General features: G+C 42.3%; 1 protein-coding gene across 6 annotated transcripts in view; it reads right to left on the bottom strand.

Moving 5' to 3' along the window:
- amotl1 (angiomotin like 1) overlaps positions 1-22,169 on the bottom strand; it is a 187,524-nt gene that overhangs the window by 153,214 nt on the left and 12,141 nt on the right. For 4 of the 6 annotated variants that reach the window (XM_068034019.1, XM_068034016.1, XM_068034017.1 and 1 more), the window contains exons 1-2: positions 15,124-15,302; positions 1,076-1,222 (exon numbers count right to left, since the gene is read on the bottom strand). In XM_068034019.1, the coding sequence (XP_067890120.1) occupies positions 1,076-1,222; positions 15,124-15,250 (274 nt within the window). In that variant the 5' untranslated portion in view covers positions 15,251-15,302. Of the gene's footprint in view, positions 1-1,075; positions 1,223-14,952; positions 15,303-22,169 lie in introns of those variants that run through there. The other 2 variants (XM_068034021.1, XM_068034020.1) reach the window with 2 other exon arrangements.

Raw genomic sequence — 22,169 nt, 5'->3', positions numbered from 1 at the left:
TCCAAGGTACTCTAGTTACTACTAAAGACCAGAAAAAGAGGGGAGAACGTCCCCTAGAGTCTGACAGTTTTGGGAAAGCAAGGACCCATGGACAGTTGCTGCTCATTGCCTATTGTTAAGTATACCTTAATAAATTCTGATTGATTCACTATTCTGGCTATTCTCCCTGTCTCACCAAACTGGTTGTCTCGTCTGAACTAAAGTAAAACATGGGGATATTTTTCCCACATAGCTATTAGTATTGATGTCTGAGTAATAAACTTGCACTTGGACAATACACTCGAGCCTGAATCATGTGGAATCATTTAATTGCATTTTAAAGAATTTCCTAACATATTTCAGTACAACATTCTCTCAGCACCACACTATCAGAACTGCTTTATTTTTTTTTCGAACTGCTGCCTTTCAGCTAAAGCGTTAAACCAAGATTCTCTGCCCATGACACTGTTTGAAGATGAATAGTGGAGCTGTCCTGCCCAACTCTTACCCCTTAATTGACATCACCTCAACAGATTACCTGGTTATTTATCTCTGCTGTTTGTGGGACTTTGTTGTGTGCACATAGGCCACTGTGTTTCTCTGCATTACAAATATAACTGCACTTCAAAAAGTATTTCATTGCCTGTGAATGGCTTTGGTCAGGAAAGGTGCCATAAAAATGCAAGCTCTTTCCTTAGGTGTCTAGAGCAACTGCAGATCTGTTCCACATTGTTTTCTTTGGAATATAATGCTCTGTGATGCATCAGAAAATGTTATTTCCAGTTCACAAGACAATTTACTGAATCCTCGGATAAATATTTCAGTATGAAAAGTAAAAGAAATTCATTCAATTCAGGAGGATAAACATATGCCTGTTCTATCACTTTGCATAAATAAATTTAGAAGTTTTTTTTTTGAAAAAAATCAAATCACACCACTTGCAGATTAGAAGTGTTTTAGTTTGGACTTTCTGTTTCAGGTACAAATTTTGAATCACTCAAGAATAAAAATATTTCTTCATATCCCCTCTAATAGTAACTAGAACATAATTATAATTTATCACTCAATATCAGTGAAATGTTAAGAAGAAAGGTACCTTCTTCGGTGGCATCAATTTCTTCTGCACTTAATGCGAAATGCTTGTGATACAATTCATGCTCTCCATATGATCCTTGTTCATACAGATATCCACTTTGTTCTAATAGACAGAATGGAGTACCTGGGCAATATTCATCTCGGGAATCTGAAAGTGAGAAACAAAATGTTATGAAGTAACAGTTTTAGTCTACATATCTACTGAACTACTGTTATACTTTAAAAAGCCTTGAATCTAACATGTATCCATCCTAAACCAGACACCACACTTCAAAGTGCCACACTTTGGGCTGAATTTTACGAGTGTGCCACAGTTCACACAGGGGCTCATTTAAATAGAGGGGGTGGAGCGTCCGCCGCAGACCCGGCAACGGCATCCGGTGCCACCGCGCAGGTGTTGGCACCATTTTTAAAGGGCTGTGAGCCTTCCAGTAGCCTTTTAAAATGTAAAAGTCCCAATCTCCGGGATGTAATAATACAATGTCATGTCAAATAGAAATCACTTCTGCCAACCCCCCCCGGCAGGGTAAATTAAACAGTAATCGCACTCTTCCCCCATAATAAACCTTTAATAGTATTCCAAACCTTCCCCCCCAAAATTTGTTCCCTTTGACACGCAACCCCTTCCCACCATCCCATTAGCCCACTCCCCGCTCCTCCACCCCTCCCGCACTGAAAATTCTATTGCTCCCCCCTCCCACCAGGTTCTCACCCGGAACTCTGTGCAGAGTTCTAAAAGCGCACAGAGCACGAACAGCAGTCGTAATATCGGTGTGGGATGGCTGCCACCTGCAGTTAAGTTTATTTGCATCTCATTTGGTACAGTTTGCATATGTATATGAAGGGCCTGCAACCTGTTGGCGGGGGGGCGGGTTGGGGCCGCACTGAGGTCCCCCTGCTGCCAGTAATATACGGCGGGCCCTTCTTGACGTCACAGGTCGAGGCAGACCTCTCCCCGCAGGATTTTACCGACCCCCGTGCCGCGACCCATGTCGTCAAGGGGCCGGTAAAATTCAACCCTTTGTTACAGCTGTAAAACAATCTTAAATAAAAAATGAAATCAGCCATTGGCTTGGAGCCTGAAATTTACTTACAGCTACAATGGACCTCTGATTGACACCAAGTGGTTATAAAGTACTTATTGTTACCTGCATTTGCACACTAACAGCTGTACTCTAATAAAAGATTCAAGTCCAGATCAGCACCTAAACAACATAACCATGCTCTAGATCCCTAGAGTATTTGTGACCAACACCACGCTAAACTTGTTGCAAAATACTACATAATCTAGTGCTCTTCTTTTTTATTTTAAAGAGATACAGCACTGAAACAGGCCCTTCGGCCCACCAAGTCTGTGCCGACCAACAACCACCCGTTTATACTAACCCTGCAATAATCCCATATTCCCTACCACCTACCTACATGAGGGGCAATTTACAATGGTCAATTTACTTATCAACCTGCAAGTCTTTGGCTGTGGGAGGAAACCTGAGCACCCGGCGAAAACCCACGCGGTCACAGGGAGAACTTGCAAACTCCGCATAGGTAGTACCCAGAATCGAACCTGGGTCCCTGGAGCTGTGAGGCTGCGGTGCTAACCACTGCGCCACTGTGCCGCCCATTATATATTGTTACGACCATGGTGGAAGGAGTGTACTGTTTTTTCTAGTTCCACTTCTCCACAGGTCACAACATATGTTTAAATGTTTACCCAAATAGCGATGTGGTTTATCATATACTCTACTCTTTATCCTAAAATAAACTACACCAACCAGGTTTCTTTAATAAACAACAAAATTATCAGATTATAAAACAAGACTTAACTAGTAATGAAGCAAAGCATTAACACACAGATTGAAATATGAAAGTTCCCTTTTTACCTTAGCTCTTCACACACACACACAACACACCAGTTAACCTAAAAATAAACAAATTTTCTCTTTAGAGCTCTGTTACAAAGAAAAACAGAAAAAGAATACTTTGGCCAAATATTTGCTAATTCTTGAAGAACAAAAAAAAAGATCTGGAAAGATGTCAGATTTCCCTTTTTTGTCTGCCATCCGGGTATATGTTGAGGGGTAACTGGGATCCTTCCCTGGAGCAATTCGTTCAGGCGGCATTGAGGATTTATCCGGAGGGTTTTTCCAGCATCCCAGGAGAAATGCGACAACAGGGGTTTCAAGCAGGCCTTTCAGGAGGAATGCAGCATCAATTTCTCTCTATTTTTTTTTACACTTGCTTCTAAGAACTTCACAAAGAGATGGAAAAACTGGCAGGCTTTTCAGATAGAAAAGGCAGAGTTGTGGATTTGTCTTTGGCAGGTTGATTCTTTAACTCCTTTCCAAAACACTGCCCATATCCCAACTGCCTGTCCAAAGCAAAACCGACGTGCAGTCCGCCATAGTTTCAGCAGCGAACATGTAAAATCCTGCCCACTAATACAGAATTCCTATCCTGAGTGGTGTGAAACAGGGCTGTGTTCTCGCACCCACACTTTTTGGGATTTTCTTCTCCCTGCTGCTTTCACATGCGTTCAAATCCTCTGAAGAAGGAATTTTCCTCCACACAAGATCAGGGGGCAGGTTGTTCAACCTTGCCCGTCTAAGAGCGAAGTCCAAAGTACGGAAAGTCCTCATCAGAGAACTCCTCTTTGCTGACGATGCTGCTTTAACATCTCACACTGAAGAATGCCTGCAGAGTCTCATCGACAGGTTTGCGTCTGCCTGCAATGAATTTGGCCTAACCATCAGCCTCAAGAAAACGAACATCATGGGGCAGGATGTCAGAAATGCTCCATCCATCAATATTGGCGACCACGCTCTGGAAGTGGTTCAAGAGTTCACCTACCTAGGCTCAACTATCACCAGTAACCTGTCTCTAGATGCAGAAATCAACAAGCGCATGGGTAAGGCTTCCACTGCTATGTCCAGACTGGCCAAGAGAGTGTGGGAAAATGGCGCACTGACACGGAACACAAAAGTCCGAGTGTATCAGGCCTGTGTCCTCAGTACCTTGCTCTACGGCAGCGAGGCCTGGACAACGTATGCCAGCCAAGAGCGACGTCTCAATTCATTCCATCTTCGCTGCCTTCGGAGAATACTTGGCATCAGGTGGCAGGACTATATCTCCAACACAGAAGTCCTTGAAGCGGCCAACACCCCCAGCTTATACACACTACTGAGTCAGCGGCGCTTGAGATGGCTTGGCCATGTGAGCCGCATGGAAGATGGCAGGATCCCCAAAGACACATTGTACAGCGAGCTCGCCACTGGTATCAGACCCACCGGCCGTCCATGTCTCCGTTATAAAGACGTCTGCAAACGTGACATGAAATCGTGTGACATTGATCACAAGTCGTGGGAGTCAGTTGCCAGCATTCGCCAGAGCTGGCGGGCAGCCATAAAGACAGGGCTAAATTGTGGCGAGTCGAAGAGACTTAGTAGTTGGCAGGAAAAAAGACAGAGGCGCAAGGGGAGAGCCAACTGTGCAACAGCCCCAACAAACAAATTTCTCTGCAGCACCTGTGGAAGAGCCTGTCACTCCAGAATTGGCCTTTATAGCCACTCCAGGCGCTGCTTCACAAACCACTGACCACCTCCAGGCGCGTATCCATTGTCTCTCGAGATAAGGAGCCCCAAAAGAAAGAAATACAGATATTTTACATTAGTTATTTTGCAGATTCTGAGGCTCTCCGATTCAATTCCCATTTTAACTTCACACTTTTGCCATTCAGGCTTTATCCAGTCATACACTATATTTATGCATGTCATGTGCGTTTTGCACATCTTTGTAACTCTAGGATGTCAAAGCTTTACCCAAATATACACAAATTTAAAATGCATATCCACTCATGACTTCAACAGTAATAAGCACAAGACGAACATGTTACAAAAATTACACCCAACATGGATACTTGCATTTAGATCATTTGGAACAGTAACCACTGCATATATAATTTACACAACATACCTGCGAACTTGGAAAATGATAGCTAGTCATTTAGGGGAGTTTTGAAATAGGTGTTTCTGGAAACGGACAAGAAAAACTGCCATGTTATCCACTTGAGAGGTCAGTTTGTCTGCTGCAGCTCAAACCCTCTTCCTCCATCACCTCTGCTAACAAGTTTTGTAGTTTGTTTTTTCCATTTTACACAAAGCAATAATAGTTTGATGTTATGCTATGCAAATATTAGTGTATGAACACAGCATAATTTCAAGACTACAATGTGGTATAAGCATGGACAAACACAATGACATTCAAGCAAAGGAATGACATTTCTACACAGGCTGGCGTTTGAGGTTTGGGTGAGTTACTTCGGAAGTATCAACTCCATTGCCTGTCAGCACCCATTCATCTCTGTTGGCTATTTGGCTTATTTTGTTTAAACAATCCTATTCAGAGCATTGTGACTAGTTAAAAAGAATAAACTTTTAGTTTGGCCAATTTGTCTTTAATTTCAGGTTACTGAATACAAAATTGAATCTCTTCATGAAAATTTTTACCCAGAATCAACCGGGAACAATAACCAAACTGAAGAAGTTGGTTTCTGATAGCGGTGGCTTAGACAGAATATTCAGATCTGGTACAACTTCATCCATGTATGTTATCAACTTATTTCCACAATCACAGCTGCAGAAAGGTGTCATTTGGAAACCATATGCAACCCATCACATCTGCATGAAGCTGGATCTGCAACTTAGCAAATGTAGGTTGAAATCATCACTGCAAGGCTTTAGTAGGCGCAGATTTACCATATTGCGGGTATTGTTAATACTGAAGAAGAATGCAACAAAATTCAAGATGACATTAATAAACAAAGAATGGGTATATACTTGGCAAATTAATTTTAATATGAATAAGTGGGGTGGTGCATTTTGGTAGGAAGAACTAGTTACTACTAGGATTTTAAGGTTCTAATTGGGGTACAGGAACAAAGAGATCTAGAGGTACAAATACACAGATCATTAAAAGTGGTGACACAGGTTAATAAGCTCATAAAAAATGCAAATCAAGCAATGGCATTCATTTCTAGAAGGACAGAATTGGAAAACAGAGGCATTCTATTAAACTAGTACAGAACCTTGGTTAGACCACAATTGGAGTACGGTGTGTAGTTCTGGTCTCCGAATTATAAAAACAATATATGCGAAAAGGTGCAAAAACAGATTTGCAAAGATGATACCAGAACTGAGAGGATTTACTTATTAGAAAAGGCTGAACAGGCTATGGCTTTTTTTCTCTAGAAAAGGGAAGGCTGAGTGGCGACCTGATAGAGGTCTTTAAAATTATGAAAGGTATGAGAGAGTAAATGGAGATAAAAATGCTTTCATTTGTGGGGTGTCTAAAACTAGAGGTCATAAATATAAAGGTAGTTAATAATAAATCTGAAGAAACGCTCACCTTTTTAAACATGGAATAGTTCTATCACCTTTGGAAAACAGAATCTGAAAGGAAATCTAATCTGGTGTTTTCTATATTGTCATAAAAATAATTCTACAATAGTTAAGGGAAAGAAATGATAGAAAATCTTCACTTTGATTTGCAGATGGACCATTTTTGAAGTTTCCACCATTAACAATGTGGTGCAGTACTGACCCTTACAGACCAAGAAAGTTCCATGTTGAATCGTCAGTCCCTATTGAATTAACTGAGGTCAGGCAGGGCAGTAGTACAGGCACTAAAATTGCCCTTGTCTTTTGGGTAGGGAAAGGGAAGGAAAAAAAGTCGAGGCAGTGTTCCTACTTTTGATTACTGGGAAGTTCATATAAGCGGATGTTGGCAGAGACAATGCATCGTTATTGTGATGCGCTGCAGTTCAATCCCCCATTAATGTATCCAAAGTATTACTTTGTAAAGACATACATAAAACCACATACATGAATGAAGGAAAAGTTGGGAGAAATTAGGGGAAAGAAAATTGAAAAAGAAATTACTAGAAAGTAGTACATGAATAAGTTAAATGTTTGAAAATATTGACTTTTGATAAAATGGCTTGATGGCAGCAGGGTTAAATGGATTGAAAGAGACCCAAATACAAATGAACGAAAACACTACAGAGAAAGCTCTGGGAGAAAAGTGTTAAAGCTGTACTTGTAAGAACAAGCAAAGTCTCTGAAAATCCAAAGAGGAAACCGGAACATTGCGTTTTGTCTATGCTTCTTGTAGTACTCACAATAATACATTGCGGCAGTAGTTCCATCCTGCAACCATGATATCGGGGAAATGCATCGGAGAATATAATGAAAATGGCAGTGACTGAAATAATTATAGAATTAAACATCTTGCACAGATGAATCATATGCTAAATTTTAAGGGGAATGACACAAGTTCATTCTAATTGAAATTTTATCTCACTCTTTGGAAACAGGAAAAGTAGTAAATAGCTAATGTGATACAAATCTTCCAGGAGATATACAGGCATGGCCCCTGAATATTACAAATCAGTTAGCTTGAAATTTACGAGAAAAACATATAATGGAGGCAACTTGAAGAAATAGGTGACAGGATGGCACAGCACATTGTTCTTTTGTTTCTGATGCCCACGTTTGAATCCAGCTCAGAATGATAGATCTAGTGTAATTGTAATGCCCAACATGAAATGAGTTCAAGGCATGTCAATCTAACTCCAAGTCGGTTGAGGCCCACCGCCAAAATAGATTTTCCAAGACACAATCAAAAAACTCTTGGCTCCTACAAATTTCATTCACTGCAAGTGTCCACTCTCTCCACTTCTACTGGTCAGCACCCCCATGCCCCTTGGAATATTATACTCTCTGACTCACAAGTGATCAACACCATTCCTGATTCACAATTGTATTTTTAAATGGGGATTCTGTTTGCTTTTTTTTAAATCAACAATAAATGTAAAAATATGATGGGCTAAACTTTCAACTTTGACACCACATTTGATTAACCTCAATGAAAATGAAAATCAGATGGGTTGTATTTCTGGCAGCCTAAAACTGCCAGCTTTTCATCTAAGCCAAATTGAAAAGTTACCCTCATTTTTCCTAGCAACAGGGAATTAGATTAAAAAGAATCAAATTAAACAACTGTATTGACAATTTTGTTTCTGAAAATAAATAAATGAAACTTTTAAGCTCTGCAGGATCATAAGAACCTAGGGAATAAAAGCAGGAGTAGGCCATTCGCCCCCTCGAGCCTGCTCCACCATGGAACTAAACTCAGACTATACCTCAATCAATCTTTGAATCCCTTTAGTGACCCTCATTGCAGTAGATCTGTGTTATGGGAACTTTTGGTTCCCCTAGTTGATTAGTTTCTTTAAACAGTAAATGGTGGATAATGAGAGAGTATGGCTGTCACGGGACGTTAAAGGAATTATGCTATACCCAAACATAACTAATGATGTTAAGTAATTAACACTCAATATTTTCTAACCCAGTAGTTAAACCATTCCAAATCTAGTGTTCAGTTTTGGTATATACTTGATTCAGTTACCACTGGCAAATATCTCAGATTGAACCACTGTGAATTAACAATTGATTAGACCAATCGATTGTTAATTTAACATTGATAAATGTTGTGGTACGTGGAGCTTGGAACTGTAGTAATGCATTTATCAATAAAGGTTTATCACCAATATATACAATACCTTCATACCCCTAACTTGGCTCTCTCCAGTATATGGCAGCCAATGTCTACCCAGTTACCACATAAGTTTGGTTAACAGGAATTTTAATAAATTGATAGGCATAATCACAAACTCTACAATAGGGGCTTGAATTCAAACTTGGAAGTTGAAGACAATTTAGATTTAATTAATTTACAAGAAGAGTAGTGAATAAATGGAACAGACTGCCCTGGGAAGCAATGATGGCAAATTATGTCACTATACTCAAGTGGCAACTTGGCAAAGAAAGAGACTGAGGAATATGAAAGATAACGTATGATATTCTTAAATGTTTGGAACTGTGTAGATGCAAGGCAGAAGTCTCCTTCAGTCTTGTAAATTCCTATGTGCCAATTCCTTCCCAATTTGTTTCAATAATAAAACGCAATTAGTTTACAGGAACAGTTTAGACTAGGGTTGCTACTTTATAGGGACAATTCTTTGGCCACATTTAAACTGATACATTAGAATTAGATGTCTTCTTCTTTGGCCTCCTTGTCTCGAGAGACAACCCCACTGCCTTGTGGGCGTCTCGGGAGAGACCAAGGCTAAGGGAGAATTAGATGTAATCTCTATAAAACTAGTCTTTATCATTTATGCATAGTTAACCCCTAAAGGTTTTAATAAACACAGGATAGTACTAACTGGCTGGATAGTTTAAGTGGATTTTGCATATTTTCCCACTTAATTGATTGTTTCAGCATTAAGAATTCTTAAGTAGATCTGGACAAATTGTTTAAAATGTTGCAGACTTCAAATATCAGGGGAAACGAGATAAAAATGAGCAAGTTAGGAACAAGAAGCAAAGTCAGTTGTGTTTTTTTTTAAACAAGAGTTTCTTTTTCTGAGGAATAAGGTGGCCAGTAGAAGTGGGTTGCAACTAAATGTGCTTATGAAGAAAAGAGATTGAAGAATATGGTGACTAGACATGTAGGTAAAATGGAAATCAATCAAAAAAAAAATGATGGGCTTGTTCGAATCATGGAATCTTTACAGTACATAAGCAGGCCATTCAGTCCATAGAGTCTCTGCCAGCTCTCTGCAACAGCAATTTAGCTGGTCCCACTCCTCATTGCCGTGCAATTTTTTCCCCCTTCAGGAGATTATCCAATTTCCTTTTGAAAGGAATGACTGAATCTGCTTCTACCACCCTTTCAGGCAGTCTAATCCAAACCACTGACTACATAAAAATAAAGGTTTTTCTTCATGTCGCTTTTAGCTGTTTTGCCATTCACCTTAAATTGGTGTCTTATGGTTTTCTACCCAACTGCCAATGGATAGTTTCCCCTGCCTGCTCTGACCACACCATTCATGATTTTGAACACCTCCAACAAACCTTCTAAAAGAAGAACAGCCTCAGCTTTTCCAGTCTATGTATGTAACTGAAGTCCCTCATCACTGGAACCAATCTCATAAATCTTTTCAGCACCTTCTCTAATACCTTCACATTCTTACAGTGCACAGAATTGGACGCAAACTCCAGTTATGCCTGAACCAAAAAGTTTCCTCAAGGTTCATCATAACTTCCTTGCTTTTGTACTTTATGCCTCCATTTCTAAAGCTCAGAATCCCATATACCTTTTTAACCAGTTTCTCAACCTGCCTGCACCTCATCAATTTGTGCACATGTACCCCCAGGTGTCTCGGTTTCTGCATCCTTTTTAGTTCATATTGCCTCTCCTCCTCCTTCCTACCAAAATGTATTACTTTGCACTTCTCTGCATTAAATTGCATCTGCAATATGTCCGCCCAATTCCACCAGCCTGTCTGTGTCCTCTTGAAGTCTATCGCTGTCCTCCTCGCAGTTTACTATATTTCCAAGTTTTGTGCCATCTGCATAATGAACAAAATATTTCTTTCCTTAAAAATTCTTGAACTCTACTGGCATACAATAAACACTACCCTGAGGAGGTTAATTGTTCAAGGTTGAGATAGCATCAAAACTGAGAACTGATAACACTGCTTTCACCATGTTTTCTCTGTTACTACACAGAACTATAGCAATGTCATTCAATACTGTAGAATTACTGGGAAATCCTGGTACTACAACTTCATCGGGACTGGATGAAGTTCGACTCCACATTAGGAGATCTTATTAGGTAACCTTCTGTGGCAAGCTATAGGTCAGAAATAAAAATGAGTGTTCAAAGAGATTTGTGACATTAATCAACATGAACCTATCAGGTGTTCTCTGTACCACACAGTTGTTTAGTAAAAGGTCAGCATTATCTGCTAATTATGCACCAGCACTGATAGAGGTCATAGAAAAGGCTGTGATTCACATGAATCCAGTAGGAGATTCCTGACAGGAAATGGCAGTAAAATCTCCAAAAATAATTAGAACGGGCATTATGATGATGCAGCACATAAATGACTTCACTTAGTTTACCACAGAAGGGTATGAGAGGTTGATTTTTTTTAATGACTCCCCAAACTGTGAGCTTCTGATCTCAAATGAAGTGTGGTGAGCCACCTCGGGAGGAGGAAAAATTGGAGGCAGTGCAATCTAAATAATTCAAGAATGGAACAAAGTTAAAAATCTATGAAACAGGCAACTTGAGAATCATCTCCATTGAAAAATATGGCACATACAAAAGGAGGGCATATAGGAAGAAGTGAAAGTAAGTCAAATACAAGAACAGTACACTTAATATATTTAAATAGATTTTACTCTTCAGTTTTTGAATTATTGTAAGGAAAAAGTGGTACTTGCACAAGGCCTTTGGAAGTGGTAAACTACTTACTTTTTTGTGTAAGCAGTAAATGGGGAGGAGTGAGGGGGTGGTTGGTGGAGAGACAGAGAGACTGATAAAAGTCACCTGGAAAAGACAGCAGGGACAATTTTGTGGGTGGCCCTCATTACACAATAGGTGAGCTGCCAACACAAAACAGCATCCCAATTGGTATTTACAAATTTGGAGGTGGGAAATCAAGTAGTATGCCACTGCCGGCTGACAAGTCCCTGGGTCCTAAAAGAGGTGGCTAATGAGGTAGTCAATGCGTTGGTGTTAATTTTTCAAAATTCGCTAGATTCTGGAAAGGTTCCATCAGACTGGAAAGTAGTTAATTCAAGAAGGGGGGGGGGGGGGGGGGGGGAAAGAGGAAGGCAGAAAACAGGTAACAACAGACCAGTTAGCTTGATGCGGACGTGAGGAAGGTGTTAGAATAAACCGTTAAGGAGACTATAGCTTGGCACTTAGAAAAACTCAAGGTAATCGGGAATAGTCATCCATGGTTTTGTGAAAGGGAAATCATGTTTAACCAATTTATTGGAGTTCTTTGAAGGAGTAACATGCGCTGTGGATAAACGGGAGCCCATTGACATACTGTCCTTGGATTTCCAGAAGGCATATGACCATACAAGTTAGGAGCAGACATAGGCCTTTCGGCCCGTAATGTCTGCTCCATCATTCAATAAGATCATGGCTGATCTGTTTCTGTCTCAAATTCCACACTCCCATCTACCCCCGATAAACTTTTATTCCCTTGCCTAACAAGAATCTATCTACCCCCGCCTTAAAATTATTCAATGACCCCGCCTCCACCACATTCTAAGGCAGAGAGTTCCAAAGTCGCACAACCCTCAGAGAAAAAAAATTCTCCTTGTCTCTGTCCAAAAAGGGTGACCTCTAATTTTAAAACAGCACCTCCTTGTTCTGGACTCACCTACAAGAGGAAACATCCTCTCCACATCCACCTTGTCAAGACCGTTCAGGATCTTATATACTTCAATCAAGTCTCCCATCACTCTTCTAAACTCCAGTGAAAACAAGTCCAATCTTTTTATGTGGCACCTTGTCAAGTGTTATGCTTCAGTTATACAAGGCATTGGTGACACCACATCTGGAATACTGCCTGCCGTTTTGGTCTCCTTATTTAAGGAAGGATGTGAATGTGTTGAAGGCTGTTCAGAGGAGGTTTACTAGATTGATACCTGGTATTAGCGGGTTGTCTTATGAGGAAAGGTTGGACAGACTGGGTTTGTTGTCACTGGAGTTGAGAAGAGTGAGGGGAAACTTGATTGAAGTATAAGAGATCCTGAACGGTCTTGACAAGGTGGATGTGGAAAGGATGTTTCCTCTTGTGGGTGAGTCCAGAACCAGGGGGCACTGTTCTAAAATTGGGGGTCGCCCTTTTAGGACAGAGATGAGGAGAAATTTTTTCTCTCAGAGCGTTGTGCGACTTTGGAACTCTCTGCCTCAGAAGGTGGTGGAGGCAGGACATTGAACATTTTTAAGGTAGAGGTAGATAGATTCTTGTTAGGTAAGGGAATCAACGGTTATCGGGGGTAGTTGGGAGTGTGGAATTTGAGACACAAACAGATCAACTATGATCTTATTGAATGACAGAGCAGACTCAAGGGGCCGAATGGCCTACGTCTGCTCCTAATTTGTATGTTTGTATGTTCTCAATGGCAAGCAGCAGCTTAAAGGGGAAATGCATTTTTGTGTGGCAGAGAACCAACACCATGGATCAGCAGATTACATGAGTGCACAATCTATGTAAAAAAAAATTACAAGCAGTTACAATAAAAACTTGCATTTATTTAGCACCTTTGGCATAGTAAAACATCCCAAAGCACTTCAGAGAAGCATAATCAGACAAAATCTGACACCGAGCCAAAGGAGGAGATAGTAGAATTGATTAAAAGCGTCGAAGACATAAATTTTAAAGGAGTATCTTAAAGGAGAAGTAGAGAGGCAGAGAGATCTAGGGAGAGAATTCCAGAGTTTAGGGCCTAAACGGTTGAAGGCATGACTGCCAATGGTTGGGCAAAGGAATTAGGGATGCACACGAGGCCAGTACTGGAGGAACAGACAATTCTGAAGGTTGCCAGAGAAGGCTGGAGCAAGGCCATGGAAGAACTTGAACACAAGGATGAGAATTTTAAAATCAAGATGTTGGACTCGAGGGCCAATGTAGGTCAGTGAGCAATGGGGCTTAGTGCGAATTAGGATAACAGCAGCACAATTCTGGACGAGCTCAAGTTTTATGGAGGGTGGAAGAGGGGAGGGGATCCAGAAGAGCATTTAAATAGTTGAGTCCAGAGGCAACAAGGACATGGATGACAGTTTTAGCAGCAGATGGGCTGAGGCTGGGCGGGTACAGGCCAAGTTCTAGAGATGGCAGTATTGGTGATGTAGGGTCAGCTCAGGGTCAAATAGAATGCTCAGATTGCAAACAATCTGGTTCAGCCTGAGCCAGTGACCATGGAGGGGAATCGAAACAAAAATGTCTGCAAAACCTTCATACAGCTAAACCTGCAAGCAACTAAAGATCCCTTCAATACTGCTCGAATTGGGCACCACTGACATGCTGTCCATGGTTGGTGAAAGCATTAAGAAGTGGCAGTCGTTAGGCTATTTAGACGGTGCAAAATGGCTCCTATTTGCATGTATTCACAAGGCTCCCGCCAGATTCTGGCCGCCAGGGCTCACATCTACCTGAATATTATAACGGACGTCAAAACCGCGGTGAGGTGAAACTAGCGGATTCCTTTTGGGTCTGTTACTGCTGTCCCTTTTTGAAAGCAAACAGAATGCACACGAACTGAAAATCACCCCGTTTCTTCTGTCTTGTGAACAGGCCTGTCACAACTGAGTGTAACTTTTAAAAAAAGGTTTGGCTGAATCCAATGCAGAAAATTAAGTTTCATCAGCTACAGAAGAAACATGGATACTGGAGTGTTTTAGAGCTATTCTGATACACTCACTATTTACCATGCAAGCATTCAATGCTCTCACTGTATAGAGGAACAAAACTGGGGCAAAGCAGGCGCAGTGAATGGCCAGACACACAAACACAGCCTTGTACAAGGTCTGAACTCCTTTTGAGTTCCAGAAAATTAGAATGTAAAAGCCTAAAACGTGGCTCGATTTACAATTCTGAAGTATTAACTTTTAATAACTAGGATAGTACGGTGGACTAAAAAAAGTTTAGTCGGTGTATAAATTTACATGGGAGTGCAGAAGTGAATTTTACATCACAGAAAGTGTTCATGCTACAAGCGAAAGCCACGTACTTTGAACTGCTTTTTTTCCCTATCGTTCTTGCAATGATTTAGTAACTTTGTAACTTTACTCGCCTATATTAACGCATCTGAAAGTGACAAACTGATAGCGGTTTATTTCAAGGCAGAAACGACTAACAGTAAACATGTTGGTGACCTGGCATCTGACTCCTCTTTGCCTGGGCTTCTCATTCATCAGCCGCCAGATGAGAAAAAAAATCGTCCTTCTACTCACACTCCTAACTTCACATTTCCTCTTTGTAACCGAGCATAACTCTCAATCCCCCAACAGCATCAAAGAGAACAGCGGGACGAGCAATCGATGCAACAGTCTCCAAACTTTCACCACCTTCAACAAATCTGTCCAGTCGGCAGATATTTCTGGTTAAGTTGTTGCTGCTGTTACCTTCAGCTGCCTCCTTCAAAAATAAGAGATTCTCAATGTTTGCCGGAAATTGCAATTTGTAGCCAATCCATGTAATTTCCAATTTCCCCCAAATTCCGAGTCGGACCGGGTTGACATTAAAGCTCATGCAGGGAAAATGGTTTTAGCCGGAGAGCAGCGAGCAGCGCCAGTACACAACAATCAGCCGCATTCACATCGGAATGAGAGGAATGTCAGTGCTTTACCTAGTGCATCAGACCAAGGGCCCACTGGGTCCTAGCGCCAGCGATCGGAAAAACTTTACCGACTGCAATTGAGAGAGGATCCCAGTGCGGCATGTTTTTTGCTACTGTAACACAGAGAGGTTTCCAAAGGATCCTAGTACCAGTCAAGAAAGAGTTTTACCTACTGTGACTCCAAACAGTCTTAGGGCTTCTCAGGATAGGTCTTTAAATATAAATGAGGGAAGAAGAGTCTCTGTGGTGCTCCTGACACAATAGCATTACTGGATTTACCTCCAGACATTAGTACCTTTCAGGAAATAATGTTATGCATTGCCAAAACAAATTGATCTTCTAGATCTTAACAGTAATAGTACGGTAACTTCTTGTAATCATGCCGCACCACACTATAAACATCTTTTGTGTCTCATCTCTATTTTCGCCTTCCCACTTTTTTCTATTATGGTTGCACATTCCTTATTTTATTTATCTTTGTCCAGGTTTTTCTTGGAGATCTGCTTCTCTTCCATGTATTTATGTGTTCCTTGCATTTTTCTTGATTCTTTTGACTTTTGTTTTGTTTTATTTTATACTGTGTATAACAGTACCCCAATTCCTATAAGTTCCAGTGACAACAAGATGTATCAAACTATGAAATCACGTGTTCAATATTATTTGCTGCTTTTAAAGTAAGTTTGGAGAAATATATAGTGTAAGTTTTAGCTCTGGTTTGTTTAAATCTAGGATTTATACAGATGAGTAACATTGACTTTCCTGACTTTCCATTTGGGCTGATACCATGGGCACACTGCTGATATTGTGCCCAATTGGCACCCAACCCCACCTACTTACATATGGTTGACTGTGGGATGAATCTTAAACATATTTAAATGTGTGGCAGGCTGCTGATATAAAAGACACAGGAAATGAGGGAAGCAGTTTGGTTACTTGACATAATCACACTGACATTTTGCCCTATCCCACCAGAAGTGTCATTGTATGAAATCTTTTCACAACAATAAAGTAATTGTTGCAAAAGTATGGTTGCATGATAAAGCTTTAAAGTATTTTTCTGGAAACTGTGCTTTCCTTGTATTTTTTTAATTTTAAACTATTTTCAAACTCATGGGCAGAGGAGGACTGACTCTCCTGAAAGGGCTTTTTTTTAAATTCATTCATGGGATGTGGGAGTCACTGGCCAGGCCAGCATTTATTGCCCATCCCTAATTGCCCTTGAGAAGGTGGTGGTGAGCTGCCTTCTTGAACCGCTGCAGTCCATGTGGGGTAGGTATACCCACAGTGCTGTTAGGAAGGGAGTTCCAGGATTTTGACCCAACGACAGTGAAGGAACGGTGATATAGTTCCAAGTCAGGATCGTGTGTGACTTGGAGGGGAACTAGCAGGCGGTGGTGTTCCCATGTATTTGCTGCCCTTGTCCTTCTAGTTGGTAGAGGTCGCGGGTTTGGAAGGTGCTGTCTAAGGAGCCTTGGTGCGTTGCTGCAGTGCATCTTGTAGATGGTACACACTGCTGCCACTGTGCGTCGGTGGTGGAGGGAGTGAATGTTTGTAGATGGGGTGCCAATCAAGCGGGCTGCTTTGTCCTGGATGTGTCGCGCTTCTTGAGTGTTGTTGGAGCTGCACCAATCCAGGCAAGTGGAGAGTATTCCATCACACTCCTGACTTGTGCCTTGTAGATGGTGGACAGGCTTTGGGGAGGCAAGAGGTGAGTTACTCGCCTCAGGATTCCTAGCCTCTGACCTGCTCTTGTAGCCACGATATTTATATGGCTACTCTAGTTCAGGTTCTGGTCAATGGTAGCCCCTAGGATGTTGATAGTGGGGATTCAGCGATGGTAATGCCGTTGAATGTCATGGGGAGATGGTTAGATTCTCTCTTGTTGGAGATGGTCATTGCCTGGCACTTTTGTGGCGCGAATGTTACTTGCCACTTATCAGCCCAAGCCTGGATATTGTCCAGGTGTTGCTGCATTTCTACACGGACTGCTTCAGTATCTGAGGAGTCACGAATGGTGCTGAACATTGTGCAATCATCAGCGAACATCCCCACTTCTGACCTTATGATTGAAGGAAGGTCATTGATGAAGCAGCTGAAGATGGTTGGGCCTAGGACACTACCCTGAGGAACTCCTGCAGTGATGTCCTGGAGCTCAGATGATTGACCTCCAACAATCACAACCATCTTCCTTTGCGTTAGGTATGACTCCAGCCAGCAGAGGGTTTTCCCCCTGATTCCCATTGACCTCAGTTTTGCTAGGGCTCCTTGATGCCATGCTCGGTCAAATGCTGCCTTGATGTCAAGGGCAGTCACTCCCACCTCACCTCTGGAGTTCAGCTCTTTTGTCCATGTTTGAACCAAGGCTGTAATGAGGTCAGGAGCTGACTGGCCCTGGCGGAACCCAAACTGAGCGTCACTGAGCAGGTTATTGCTAAGCAAGTGCCGCTTGATGGCACTGTTGATGACACCTTCCATCACTTTACTGATGATTGAGAGTAGGCTGATGGGGCGGTAATTGGCCGGGTTGGACTTGTCCTGCTTTTTGTGTACAGGACATACCTGGGCAATTTTCCACATTGCAGGGTAGATGCCAGTGTTGTAGCTGTACTGGAACAGCTTGGCTAAGGGCGCACAAAGTTCTGGAGCACAGGTCTTCAGTACTATTGCCGGAATATTGTCAGGGCCCTTAGCTTTTGCAGTCAGTGTCTTCAGTCGTTTCTTGATATCACACGGAGTGAATCGAATTGGCTGAAGTCTGGCATCTGTGATACTGGGGACTTCAGGAGGAGGCCGAGATGGATCACCCACTCGGTGCTTCTGGCTGAAGATTGTTGCAAATGCTTCAGCCTTATCTTTCGCACTGATGTGCTGGGCTCCCCCATCATTGAGGATGGTGATATTTGTGGAGCCACCTCCTCCAGTTAGTTTTTAATTGTCCACCACCATTCATGGCTGGATGTGGCAGGTGTGCAGAGCTTAGATCTGATCCGTTGGTTATGGGATCGCTTAGCTCTGTCTATCGCATGCTGCTTACGCAGTTTGGCACGCTGATAGTCCTGTGTTGTAGCTTCACCAGGTTGACACCTCAATTTGAGGTATGCCTGGTGCTGCTCCTGGCATGCCCTCCTGCACTCTTCATTGAACCAGGGTTGGTCTCCTGGCTTGATGGTAATGGTAGAGTAGGGGATATGCCGGGTCATGAGGTTACAGATTGTGATTGAGTACAATTCTGCTGCTGCTGATGGCCCACAGCGCCTCATGGATGCCCAGTTTTGCATTGCTAGATCTGTTCGAAATCTATCCCATTTAGCACGGTGATAGTGCCACACAACACGATGGACGGTATCCTCAATGTGAAGGCGGGACTTCGTCTCCACAAGGACTGTGCGGTGGTCACTCCTACCAATACAGTCATGGACAGAAGCATCTGCGGCAGGCAGATTGGTGAGGACGAGGTCAAGTATGTATTTCCCTCGTGTTGGTTCCCCTTCAACTGCCGCAGACCCAGTCTAGCAGCTATGTCCTTTAGGACTCAGCCAGCTCGGTCAGTAGTGGTGCTACCGAGCCACTCTTGGTGATTGACATTGAAGTCCCCCACCCAGAGTACATTTTGTGCCCTTGCCACCCTCAGTGCTTCCTCCAAGTAGTGTTCAACATGGAGGAGTACTGAGTCATCAGCTGAGGGATGGCGTTAGGTGGTAATCAGTAGGAGGTTACCTTGCCCATGTTTGACCTGATGCCATGAGACTTCATGGGGTCTGGAGCTGATGTTGTGGACTCCCAGGGCAACTCCTCCCTACTGTATACCACTGTGCCACCACCTCTGGTAGGTCTGTCCTGCCGGTGGGACAGGACATACCCGGGGATGGTGATGGCAGTGTCTTGGACGATGTCTGTAAGGTATGATTCTGTGAGTATGACTATGTCAGGCTGTTGCTTGACTTGTCTGTGGGACAACTCTCCCAACTTTGGCACAAGCCCCCAGATGTTAGTCAGGAAGACTTTGCAGGGTCGACAGGGCTGGGTTTGCCGTTGTCGTTTCCGGTGCCTAGGTCAATGCCGGGTGGTCTGACTGGTTTCATTCCTTTTCATTGACTTTGTAGCAGTTAGGTACAACTGAGTGGCTTGCTAGGCCATTTCAGAGGGCACGTAAGAGTCAACCACATTGCTGTGGGTCTGGAGTCACATGTAGGCCAGACCAGGTAAGGACAGCAGATTTCCTTCCCTAAAGGACATTAGTGAACCAGATGGGTTTTTACAACAATTGACAATGGTTTCATGGCCATAATTAGACTAGCTTTTAATTCCAGATTTATTAATTAAATTCAAATTCCACCTTCTGCTGTGATGGGATTCGAACGCATGTCCCCAGAGAAATACCCTGGGTCTCTGGGTTAGTTGTCTCGTGATAATACCACTATGCCACCGCCTACCCCGGGGATTCTTCAGGATTGTCAAGTCGAAAAGGCATGATGGGTCCATTCACAGAGGTGCTTGGATGTAAGACAATTTCCCACATGTGCCAGCTGTGATTCAGTTGTTGGCACCCTCACCTTGGAGTCAGAAAGAAGTGGATTCAGAGTCTCACGCTAGACACTTCAGCACAAAAATCAAGACTGCCACTCCAGTGTCGTACTGAAGGAATGCTGCACTGTCAGAGGTGCTGTCTTTTGGATGAGATGTTAAACTGAAACCCCAACTGCCCTCTCAGGTGAACATAAATGATTTCATGGCACTATTTCAAAGAAGAGCAGGGGACTTATCCCTGGGGTCCTGGCCAATATTTATCCCTCAACCAACATCACAAAAAACAGATTAACTGGTCATTATCACATTGCTGTTTGTGGGAGTTTGCTGTGTGTAAATTGGCTACTGCATTTCCTACATTACAACAGTGACTGCATTTCAAAAGTACTTCACTGGCTGTCAAGCGCTTTGCAATATCCTAGTGAAAGGCACGATATAAAAGCAAGTCTTTTTTTATGGTCAGTCCATCCCTGCTTGTGGGCATAGATTTTCATCATCATTGCTTATGTAGTAACCTGGTGAGGCAGATTGCCTGTCCTTTATAGTACCTGCCTGATTTTCATTACATTGAGATCAATGGAAAAATGTGATGTGCTCCACCACCAAAATTGACCCCAATGTCTGTAATTCTTCATGGCTTACTATTCTCACAAAGATGAAGCAAATGGTATGATTGTTATGGGTTTTACTTATCAAAGCATAATATACCATACATATAATCCATATTTTATGTCAAGTGTGCTTTTGGTCTATCTATTCCCTATAGTGAAAGTGTTCAACATAAGTACCAAAATAATGGACAGTGCATCAGAAAGTTCATTTTGCCTCTCTTCGTTCTTCCTATCCAATGTATTACTTCGTACTTCTCTGCATTAAATTGCATCTGCAACATGTCCACCCTACTTTGGGGCGGCACAGTGGCGCAGTGGTTAGCACCGCAGCCTCACAGCTCCAGCGACCCGGGTTCAATTCCGGGTACTGCCTGTGTGGAGTTTGCAAGTTCTCCCTGTGTCTGCGTGGGTTTCCTCCGGGTGCTCCGGTTTCCTCCCACAAGCCAAAGACTTGCAGGTTGATAGGTAAATTGGCCATTAGAAATTGCCCCGAGTATAGGTAGGTGGTAGGGAAAATATAGGGACAGGTGGGGATGTGGTAGGAATATGGGATTAGTGTAGGATTAGTATAAGTGGGTGGTTGATGGTCGGCACAGACTCGGTGGGCCGAAGGGCCTGTTTCAGTGCTGTATCTCTAAACTAAACTAAACTAAACTACTCCACCAGCCTGTCTGTGTCCTCTTGAAGTCTATCACTATCCTCCTCACAGTTCACTATATTTCCAAGTTTTGTGCCATCTGCGAAATGTTGAGCAAAATGTTTCTTTCCTTAAAAATTCTTGAATTCTACTGGCATACAATAAACACTATCCTGAGGAGGTTAATTTTTCAAGTTTGAGATAGCATCAAAACTGAGAACAGATGACACTGCTTTCACCATGTTTTCTCTGTTACTACAGAGAACTACAGCAATGTCATTCAATACTGTAGAATAACTGGGAAATCCTGGTACTACAACTTCATCCGGACTGAATGAAGTTCGAATCCACATTATGAGATCTGAATAGGTGATCTCCTGTGGCAAGTTATCGGTCAGAAATAAAAATGAGTGTTCAAAGAGATTTGTGACATTAATCAACATGAACCTATCAGGTGTTCTCTGTACCACACAGTTGTTTAGCAAAAGGTCAGCATTATCTGCTAATTATGCACCAGCACTGATAGAGGTCATAGAAAAGGCTGTGATTCACATGAATCCAATAGGAGATTCCTGACAGGAAATGGCAGTAAAATCTCCAAAAATAATTAGAACGGGCATTATGATGATGCAGCACATAAATGACTTCATTTAGTTTATCACAGAGGTTGATTTTTTCATGACTCCCCAAACTGTGAGCTCCTGATCTCAAATGAAGTGTGGTGAGCCACCTCGGGGGGAGGAAAAACTGGAGGCAGTGCAATCTAAATTGCAACTCTTAATAATTCAAGAATGGAACAAAGTAAAAAAATCTATGAAACAGGCAACTTGTGAATTATCTCCATTGAAAAATGTGGCACATGCAAAGTTGAGGCATAAAACAAAGTCTGTGGGCAAGTGGCATAGTACTTAGCCCCCTTTCCTTTATTTGAGATCTGGTGAAGTGGATGAGCTACCATGAGTTGGATGCAAGGAGGTTTTGTCCTATTTGTCACTACTGGGCATCATTCCCACAAGACACCAGTGCATTGTGTCTGGCAGAAGGTGCCAACCAGGC

The sequence above is a fragment of the Heterodontus francisci genome, chromosome 6 (assembly GCF_036365525.1).
Source record: "Heterodontus francisci isolate sHetFra1 chromosome 6, sHetFra1.hap1, whole genome shotgun sequence".
Classification (NCBI taxonomy): Eukaryota; Metazoa; Chordata; class Chondrichthyes; order Heterodontiformes; family Heterodontidae; genus Heterodontus; species Heterodontus francisci.
The sequence above is the reverse complement of the archived record's forward strand: the minus strand, read 5'-3'. Positions and strand labels throughout refer to the sequence as shown.